General features: G+C 26.6%; 1 protein-coding gene across 1 annotated transcript; it reads left to right on the top strand.

Annotated features, from left to right (window-relative positions):
• The first annotated feature begins 1,468 nt into the window (after window positions 1–1,468).
• LOC145073415 (3beta,22alpha-dihydroxysteroid 3-dehydrogenase-like) lies at window positions 1,469–10,286 on the top strand. Its single transcript, XM_079019960.1, has 8 exons — window positions 1,469–2,040; window positions 2,565–2,714; window positions 5,057–5,320; window positions 8,821–8,907; window positions 9,272–9,350; window positions 9,484–9,590; window positions 9,779–9,897; window positions 9,989–10,286. The coding sequence occupies exons 1-8, from the start codon at window positions 1,513–1,515 to the stop codon at window positions 10,101–10,103; spliced, it is 1,449 nt and encodes a 482-aa protein (XP_078876086.1). The 5' UTR covers window positions 1,469–1,512; the 3' UTR covers window positions 10,104–10,286.
• The last annotated feature ends 628 nt before the right edge of the window (window positions 10,287–10,914 follow it).

Here is a 10,914-nt window from a genome sequence, read left to right as displayed (position 1 = left end):
AATACAGTAAAATCACACTTTAATACACAAAAATTATGCATTCATAGTCATATTATCAACTTAAAACTCTTAATATGGTTAATTCACAACATAATACAATAAGTTCATAGTTTAATATACAAAATTCACAACTTAATATAGTCAATTCAAAGTTTAAACAAAAAATTCACAGCTTAATGAAGTCAACTCACAATTTAAAAAACACATATATAAATGCATAATACACAAATCATTCATATATATATATATATATATATATATATATATATATATATATATATATATATATAGTTCAAATAGAAACAGTAAATAGTGTGAGAACGTAAAAACACTATTTTTATGTTATTATTCTGCAATGAATGTTGTATCCATAACTTTTTGTCATTATTCAACAATGAATAAATGAATAGTCGTAGGTTAAAACTAAAATTATAATTTATTACAAAAATACACATACATAAATTTATAATAGAATAATAACATTATAATGAATATATGAATAATCAAACATTAATATTCATATTATAATTACTTCAACAATACACATATACACCATTTATTATAAAATAACAACATAAACATAGTGTTTTTACGTTCTCAGACTATTTATTGTTTTTATTTGAACCTACTTATATATATATATATATATATATATATATATATATATAAAATATTTGTATTATAATTACTTCAACAATACACATATACACCATTTATTATGAAATAACAACATAAACATAATGTTTTTACGTTCTCATACTATTTATTGTTTATATATATATATATATATATATATATATATATGTTCAAATGTTTCTAGTATCTATTGTATGCATAATGCATGTAAGATTGATTATGGATCAATTATTTTAGTTATTTTAAGAAAGTAATTAATACATATTAAATGTTGAAGATTTAATTAATACTCATTATATCTTCAACATGTAATATACATTAAATTTTTTTTTTAACTAAAATGATTGGTTCACAATCAATCTTACATGCACATAATAGATAGTTAGAACACAACAACCTCTATATATATGTATGCTTTTTATGATATATATTCAAATTTAATGATTATACTTAATTAGCATTATAAGATAATAAATTTTCTAAAATGGATAAAAACAATTTTAAGAATTATAAACTTAATTAAAAGACAAGATTTTCAAACATGTGTTAATATTAAAATACGTATAAGAAATATTAATTATTAAAAATATTATCATAATTAAATATGAAATAAATTTATTATAAAAAATATTTCTCGTTGAAAAATATGAAATACATTAATTATATATAATATTTTATATACTTATATTTCGTATTTAGTTTTGTTAATACTTTTATAATTAATGTTCCTTATATATTTTGGGATAATATATTTTCCTAAAAAGTCCCTAAGAAAACAAGGTTGGTTCTTTATCGTGTGTTGTCAAAAGAGAAAATAAAATAAAAATAAATACCCATATAACCCAAAAACCAGACTCCAAAAACTCTGAATTAACCATGGACTATTTCTTTCTCTCTCTGCTGTTCACAGTCTCTCTCTCAACCATAACATTCCTCCTGTTTCGACCCACCTCCACCGCCAGCCGACGGAAATTACGTCCACCGCCGGGAAACGTCGGTCTACCATTTATCGGAGAGACACTTCAGTTAATATCAGCTTACAAAACCGAAAACCCAGAACCCTTTATCGATTCACGGGTAGCAAGATATGGAACACTATTCACGACACACGTGTTCGGCGAGCGAACCGTGTTTTCCACCGACCCGGACACAAACCGGTTCATTTTACAGAATGAAGGACGGTTGTTCGAGTCAAGTTACCCCGGTTCGATATCCAACTTGGTTGGGAGACATTCTTTGTTGCTGATGAGAGGTTGCCTTCATAGAAAAATGCATTCTTTGACCATGAGTTTTGCTAACTCCACCATTATTAAAGACCATTTGTTGGTTGATATAGACCGGTTGGTCCGGTTGAACTTGGATTCTTGGACCGGTCGGATTCTACTCATGGAGGAAGCCAAGAAGGTACAACACGACTACTTACTAAGTTACTATCTCTTTATGTTGTTGCATAAATTTACTTTGATTTGAGTTTGACCTAGTGAGTTTAATTTTGTTCTCTTTAGTTTATTAAATTCATTGAAAATGAAAATAATATGGCAGCCTTTTGAGTTGTACTTCATGCATTAATGGTTGCATGGTGGACTATTGGTCAATCGGGATGAAGGACTCACATGGTTTTATTTTTTAACTTTGCTTAAAAATTGTATTTTAAGATAATGTATGGGTAAATAACTAAATATATATATAATTTTCGATGAGAATGAATAATAACATCATGTGCATGTGTAGTGAGTGAATTATGCTTGGAAGCTTCTCTATTTATTCTGTTCCATGTGTTATGATGGGCATCATTATTCCTAGATTTGATTTGGATGAATTATTCGATACAAGAATAATAATGTTATAATGATTTATAAAATGTGATCAAATTAATTTCTATACTTTTACTTAATGTTTGTTGAGTTACTAACTTATAAATTGTTCAGATAACATTCGAGTTAACAATGAAGCAATTATTGAGTATCGATCCATGTGAGTGGACGGAGAAGTTAAGGAAGATATACATGCGAGTTATTGAAGGCTTCTTTTGTATTCCCAGTCCAATTTTCTCCATCACTTATCGACGTGCCATAAAGGTACAAATGGAAAGAGCAATTGTATTATAAACTTCTTTTAAATACTGAGAAAAAAAATTTCTATTTAACTATTTTCATCAAATTTCATTTCAGTATTTAACCAATGATTTATAATAGCATCTACAACCAATACTAAAACTCGATATTTACATCCAATGTGGTCTCTTGTATCCCTCTTTGGCAAAAGTAAGTTATTTTATTATAATTTATTGTTTGTCAAATCCAAAAAAAAAAAAATGTTTATGGTAACTTATAAACTAGCTACTAAATTAATTTTTAATAAGCTATTTTAAAATAGTGTTTGAGAAGCTTATAAAGCTTTTTAAAAAATATTCCAAATAATTTTTTAACTATAACTAATTTTATTTTCTAGTTTTATATCTAAATGCATATTTATATATTTTATATCTGTAATCTTGTTTATGCTTTTTTACTATAAACTATCAACTAATTTTTTAACTAAGAACTAACTACATAACTAAACTAAAAACTAGTTTACAGCTAATTTGCAAACAAGATGCCAGTCTCACATCATTGTTAATATTGGGTGATTTTAAATATATCATTATAACACTCATATAATGAACCCCACACACACATAGGGGGTCCGTACAGTGAAATATTATTTAATCTCTGTTTATATTATTTAGGGTGTTGGTGAATAGTGAAATATTATAGTCTGTATTTTACTATTTAATTTGCATCATATTTGGCTAGATTTTTTTTAATTCGGTAATTTAACAGTCATTATTTATAATTATATATTTAAGATCGTAAACATTGTCATATTTAATAAAATTAATAACTTTTTATTAGATTTGTTATCGTCTAAAAATGATAGAAAGATAAATAGGAAGAATAAATAGGAAAATATTTAATTTCTTTATATTTAAAACTTATTTTAAAATTTTAAAATTTTGATAATTTAAAAATAAATAGCATATTTAAACTTATAAGTTATAACTATAAGTTTCATATTTTTAAATCTGTACAAGTAAGAATTATTTTAATATATGAATAAATTTTTTTATTTAATAATATGTTTTGTTAAGATAATTATTAATTCTAAAATAACTCTACAAATAATTTAGTTTGGTTATAGTTTTCAGTCGGTACAATTTATAAAACAATTGTAAAATTGTAAAAAAAAAGTTACAAAGTTATATTTTAGAAAAGAAAGAAAATTTTAGAATTTTGTTTATCAAAAAATTATAATATATCGGAATTAACAGGGATGGACACAGGATTGTGGATATTCTCTTATTTACGTAGTTACTGACTTAGGAGACCATCAAAGTTTTAAATTTGTTCAAAAAACATCATCAAACTAAGACATTTGTTTAAAAAAAACACTAACGAAATACATATTATATTCAAAAAACACCATCTTTATGGTTTGGGGTAACTTACATCTTTAGCTCCTAACTTTTTTTTCTTAACTCGGACAGTCCCTATCGTTTATATTTATTTTTCCTTCAGACCATTACCGAATTAAAAGATTAATATACCTTTATTAGTTTCATTTAACATTTATTTTTATTACTTGTTAATTATTTATACAATTTATATATTTATAATAATAATAACAAAAATTGTATAAATAATTAATAAATATTAAAAATAATGTTAAATGAAAGTAATAAGGGTATATTAGTCTTTTAACTCGATCAGGGTCCAAAGTGAAAGCAAATTTAAACTAAAGGGACCGTCTGAGTTAAAAAAAAAAGTTAGAGACTAAATATGTAAGTTACCCAAAACCATTCAGATGGTGTGTTTTAAACAGAACATGTACTTTGTTGGTATTTTTTGAACATATGTTTTAGTTTGATAATGTTTTTTAAACATGTAATACTTGACTGGTTTTTTTTAAACGAATTTAAAACTTCGATAGTCTGTTATATTATTTTCCCTTTGATAAACTATAAATAATGGAATAGAGATGCTCGCTAACGTTTGAAATAGTTGACACTTTCTTTGTCATATTATTGTTTTGACTATATGTTTTCTCCAGGTTAATAGTTTGTTTGGTAATACGATTAAATTTTGATTGATATTAAAAAACAGTATGACTGAATTAATGTGATGTGGACTTGATAAAGCTTTAAATTTACAAATACATTATTCAATAAATAACTTTCTCCAAATATATATTATATATTATAATATATATTTAGAGAAACAAATTTACCGTTTGGATTAAATGAAAAACAAATATTTATATATGGGTCATCAATTTTAAAACACTTGTTTTATAACATCATTTAAATATTCTTTATTATAAAACTGGATACTGTATCATTCTGATATTCAAGATGTGGATATTAATTTTCATGTTACCAAAGGCAAGGAAAAGGGTGGCGGAGGCACTAAGTTTGGTGGTGAGGGAGAGGCGAAAGGAAAGCGAAAAGGGGTTAAAGAAGAACGACATGTTGGCGGCATTGTTCGATAGTAATGACGGTGGTGGTGGTGGTGGTGGTTTCACCGATGATGAAATTGTAGATTTCTTGGTGTCTCTGTTGGTGGCAGGCTACGACACCACATCGACCACTATGACTCTTGCAGTTAAGTTTATAACCGACACACCGTTGGCTCTTGCTCAACTCAAGGTTCGTTTTTTTTTTTTTTTTTTTTTTTTTTTAATAAGAAAATGATCCAATTAAACAACAACTTTTAAAGACATTGATTTTAAGAACAAACAATCGTATCGTATGTTTAATATTCCGGTAAATATTTAACTTTTTCAAAAGTAAAGAAAGAAAGTGGACCTCATTATTCACTCAATAAATTCCCTTTCCATGGTAGATATCTTATCTTAATTCTCAACCATGTATTTCATGACAAATAATAATAATAATAATAATAATAATAATAATAATAATAATAATAATATTAATATTATGAAGAAGAAGAAGATTTATACAGGGGGGTCTTGTAAATTAAATCAAGTGCATCATAAATTACATAAAGAGAAGTAGTAACATTCGGACATAAATTTATGAGGCACATATGAAACTTATTTTGATATAAATAAGTGGAAAAAAATCGTGCAAAGGCTTTAAGAATGCAATGTAGCTAATTTCTTTATCCTCCATAATAAATAAAGATTTTTTTTCACGTGTCATATTTTTCCTTTATTTTGTTACATGTAATTTTATTGTTATTTTAAATTAATTTTTATTTCACATGTCACTTTATGGTTCTTTTTCATTTTATTAAATTAAGATACTATTTAAATGCATATCAAATTCATTAATGAATTTTCCTTCTAATTTCAAAATTACTAAATTAAAGATTCATTAATTTTTTTTATATATTTATCTAAACTATTTGTTTAAATTTAAAAAAGATTAAAAAAAACATTTTAACTTTTATAATTCAATATTTTCTTATTTTTTTTTATAAATTCAAACCTTTTAAATGTTTAAAATTTTATATTTATTTTTTCTTTTAAATAAACTTATGTAATATATAGGTCTCATACCTAGTAATTGAACAAACCAAAAGATATACTAGTAATGAATGAGCTATTTCCCAAATCAAAAGAAATTAATTAATTGGTATGTACATATATTTTTTAATTATTTTACAAAATTAAGATAATCAAAAGTAAATAAAATTTCTCAAATAAGTTCACTACAATGGGCACTACAAAGTGATGGTTTTGCATGTAAATGATATCGTTTCGACATTTCAACTTACATTTCTCTATTTGTATCCCCAAAATGGATAACATATCGGAAAATGATCTATTTGTCATTTACGTTTTGAAAAGTCTACAGAAAAGTATTAAATTTTTGGAAAAAGTTTCAATAAAGTCTTAAAAAAAATTTTGAACAGAAAAGTTTTATTATTTTAAAAAAATCATATAATCTATCATTTGTTTTGTTTGTCAAATATAAAAAAAGAGTAAATTACTAAAATCGTCCCTGTGGTTTGGTCAAAATTGCACGTTTGGTCCCTAATTTTTTTTTGCACTCGGATTGTCCCTGTGGTTTGATTTTGTTGCGTTTTTCGTCCCTATGATTTGGTAAAAATTACATGTTTGGTCCCTAACTTTATGTATGTAAGGGACGAAAAATGCAACAAAATCAAACCATATGGACGAAAAAAGCAACAAAATCAAACAATAGGGACAATCCAAGTGCAAAAAAAAATTATGGACCAAACGTGCAATTTTGACCAAACTACAGGGACGATTTCAGTAATTTACTCTAAAAAAATCATTATTTTGAACAAAATGTTAAATAATTATGATTTTTTTGTTCAAAAGAAAACTTTTTGAACTTTATTGAATTTTTTCTCAAAAATTTAAGACTTTTCTGTAGATGTCTCTTACGTTTTAAGTAATTTCCAAAGGATCGAGATATGGTTTTGATGGATTGGTTCTTCTACATCCTTCACCTTCTCGTCCAACTAACAACAATTTTTAGCTACAATCAATCAATATAATCAAATTTCATTAAAAATTTTCCATTTTGATTAGCTTGCTAGAACTTATAAGTCAAAAAGCATATGTAAGACAAAGGAAACATGAATTCAAAGTCAATCCATACGTAGTTTCATAGGGGTAGCTTTTTGATCCATTGATTCTGTGATCTGATGCACCTACGCCTTGGACAAAAAGTATGATATTGGACATCGTGTGGCTCGGAACTCTATGTGACATTTATCATTCTTTGCATCGGGCGACGTTCCACTTTAGCTCTACATTTGACCTATTTCAACATTAACTCTTTCTATTGAATAAAATATTAATAATACCACAAAAGGAATATATTATTTTCAACATTGTTGTTAGCATTTTATCAAATTCACTGTTTTCTTTATTTTTTTATGTGCTGTATTAATTTTAATTCTCATGGTATACTATAGAGAACTGTTCCGTATATAAATTGTACAACACATATTTTGGATTGGTGTAAAAGAACATTTGTATCTAATTAATTATATAATTAACAGTGATATTAGTATTCTAATAGATATAAATTATGAAAGAAGAGTATTTTATTCACTGTTTGGCAATTTAAAAAAATGTATCGACTAATTTAATTAACTAGTACATTTTTTGAGTAAAAAAACATAGCGAAATTGTGGTATTTGCCTAGTGTTAAAACGACTAAAAGGCTCTTTTGACTCTGGTCAAATGCCATAAAATTTTGATAATGCGTTCATTGTTGGAGTAAAGATTTTGCAATGACTATGGAGACTAGAAGTGGCAGATAAAAAGGTTGGTAAAGTGAACGAATAATTTTGGGAATGATCTGTCGAAAATCTAAAATACTATCTATTTAATTTTTATATATAGGTGATTAGTATGTTAAAAATTCTTATTATAATTGTTTACTATATAGTGATAATTTAATATTTTTATAAAAATCAATTTATGATATTGTATCATTGATAAAAATACATTTTTAGGCTTTAGCTACTTTCGAAATATTTGATCCATTTTATGTTTACATCAAAATTTTACTTTATTTATTTGACCTATTAGAGCTAAAATATTAGACGCATTAATAGTATAATTATGATTTAATGACTTGTATATTATAGTGTAAAACAGTAAAAGCACTTGAAGATATGAGAAAATTATTACTTATAAGTTACAACAAGTTATAACATTTATTGTAGTTTTGCAATAAAATTGTACATGTGATAATGTTTCTTAGGAACAATTATATATTTTCTTATTTTTTATTTTTATAAGTATCAAATAAACAAACAATTAAAATAATTGGATTCAATTTATAAAATTTATAAATTACAAGAAAAGTTATATTAATGAATTGTTCATACATTTATTATTATATTTATTATATTTAAATTTAAATATTATATGAAATTTAATAAAATGGAAAAAAAAAAACCATAAAATGACACATGGATATAATTTAATCTAAGTTTATCATAAATTAACATGTGGCATAATGCATATAAAGAAGTGGCGAAAGATAGGTAGAAAAAACCACAAAGTGAAACATGAATATAATTTAATCTAAGTTTACCAAAATTATAAATTTTCTTATTTTTTACCTTTATAAGTATCAAATATAGTTAAAAAACATATAATCCTCATTTAATTAATGTATTCTTTAATCTTTTATAGGATGAACACGACGAAATTAGGGCAAGAAAAGCTGCATCAGCGCCTCTCGAATGGGAAGACTACAAATCCATGCCATTCACACAATGCGTAAGAACAAACTTGCAAAACATTTTAAAATAATGTTACCAGTAAATTACAATTTTGTCCCTATGCTTTATTCAATTTTGCAAATCTTCCAAATTTTAAAATTTATCTCAATGCCATCCTTACATGTACATTTCATTGCGGATATTGTCCCTTTGTTCTAAACAATCTAAAGTTTAGTCCAAATTTGAAGTCATTTTATACAAGTAAGGGATCATATTCGCAACGAAATACAAACATAAGGACAATATTTTGACAATTATAAAACTTAGACTGAACTTACGAATTTTTGTAAAGAAAAAGGATCAAATTTATAATTTACTTACATGTTATATGCCTATTTTGATAACATACCTTTTTTTTTCAGGTCATAAATGAAACGTTAAGAGTCTCTAACATAATTAGTGGCGTATTCAGGAGAGCAATGAAAGACGTTGATATTAAAGGTATAGGGGTATATATAGTACATGCATATTTGTTGATATATGATCTATTCATATATAAGTTAAGCTATTTTTAATAAAATTAAATTCAAACGTATGACTACGTATTAAATCTGTGAATCTCCATGTTACGTAGGTTATACAATTCCAAGAGGATCAAAAGTATTCACTTCCCTTCGGGCTGTTCATCTTGGTCAAGACAATTTCAAAGATGCTCGTGTTTTTGATCCTTGGAGATGGGAGGTCTGTATAATCATCTCCTCTCCCCTTTTGATTTTTCAAAAAATATTTATTATAACAGTTATATCACAAACTACTAATTCAGTGACATTAAGTAATTCATTTGTCAAATTTCACTATTTAGAATCGACAATATTACATTGCATCATATTGGTAGTTACTTATATTATGTAATGACTGAATACGTATAGAAAACGTCAGACCCAACAAATTTCATGCCATTTGGGGGAGGGCCGAGGAGATGTCCGGGTTATGAGCTAGCGAGAGTGTCACTCTCAGTTTTTCTTCATCATCTTGTTACTCGTTTTAGGTAACAAATTTATACTTTTCATATTCATGTTCTTTTTCATTACAAAACTTTTCTTATGGTCTAACTTAAGATTGATTATACTGTTTTAAAGTTGGAAACCCGCAGAAGAAGATAAATTGGTGTTTTTTCCTACAACAAGGACTCAAAAGCGATATCCTATCATCGTGCAAAATCGTAGTAGTATAGCAAAGCAATGTATAGAATAAAGAAAGGAAAGGAGTGTGGTATAGTTTTGATATGTAACAAAAACTTTAGCATGTAAGTTTAGAATATTATAAGTTCAAAGTTTGTTAGGGCAAATGTCGGAAAAAATACAACCTAGTGTAGGTCAATTGTGAGAAAACCAAGTATATTAATTTTGTGCCTATTAAACCCACCTTTTTTTAAAACCGTCTCATATGTGTTATTTGAAATACCAAAATATTAATATAAAGTACATTTGTATCGAAAAAAGACTTCAAATGAAACCTAGAAGCCGAATAAGCACGCCAAAATTTAAAGGAACCATTAGCCACACTATCTATCCTAACCACACCAACACTTGGAGAAACATTAATAATATACCTATTCGCAATCAATGAAGAAAATTTGTGAGTCCTAGTAGCGAATAGCGATTCCCACAGAATCCCAATATACTTTGTCGGTGGAACATTACAAGGAGTTGAAGTCAGATACACTAACAATGAAAAGTTAGCACTAGCTATCACTAGTTCATGAAGGCTAAGGAGATATTTTGAAGCATACCCAATACAAGTGCTTGCCAACGAACCAATAAGGCAAATACTTCTAAAACCTAAGAAGTTTGTATGAATAGGAAATCGATAGGGGTGTAAACGAGCCGAGCCGAGCCCGAGCTTGACCAAGCTCGAGCTCGGCTCGTTTAATTTTGAGGAAGCTCGAGCTCGATTCGAGCCTTAAAATGAAGCTCGGGCTCGGCTCGTGAACAATTCAGTGGGCTCGCGAGCCTAAACGAGCCTCCATGTATATGTGTGTGTATATATATATATATATATATAT

The sequence above is a fragment of the Lactuca serriola genome, chromosome 9, assembly GCF_051521515.1.
Source record: "Lactuca serriola cultivar US96UC23 chromosome 9, Lser_US96UC23_V15, whole genome shotgun sequence".
In the NCBI taxonomy this organism is placed as follows: domain Eukaryota; kingdom Viridiplantae; phylum Streptophyta; class Magnoliopsida; order Asterales; family Asteraceae; genus Lactuca; species Lactuca serriola.
The sequence above is the reverse complement of the archived record's forward strand: the minus strand, read 5'-3'. Positions and strand labels throughout refer to the sequence as shown.

Excerpts from the sequence above, each read along its gene's own strand:
- LOC145073415 (XM_079019960.1), top strand. The coding sequence starts at position 1,513 with ATGGACTATTTCTTTCTCTCTCTGCTGTTCACAGTCTCTCTCTCAACC. Across the intron at positions 2,041-2,564 it reads TCATGGAGGAAGCCAAGAAG|ATAACATTCGAGTTAACAAT; the intron begins GTACAACACGAC and ends TAAATTGTTCAG. Across the intron at positions 9,591-9,778 it reads TTGATCCTTGGAGATGGGAG|AAAACGTCAGACCCAACAAA; the intron begins GTCTGTATAATC and ends GAATACGTATAG.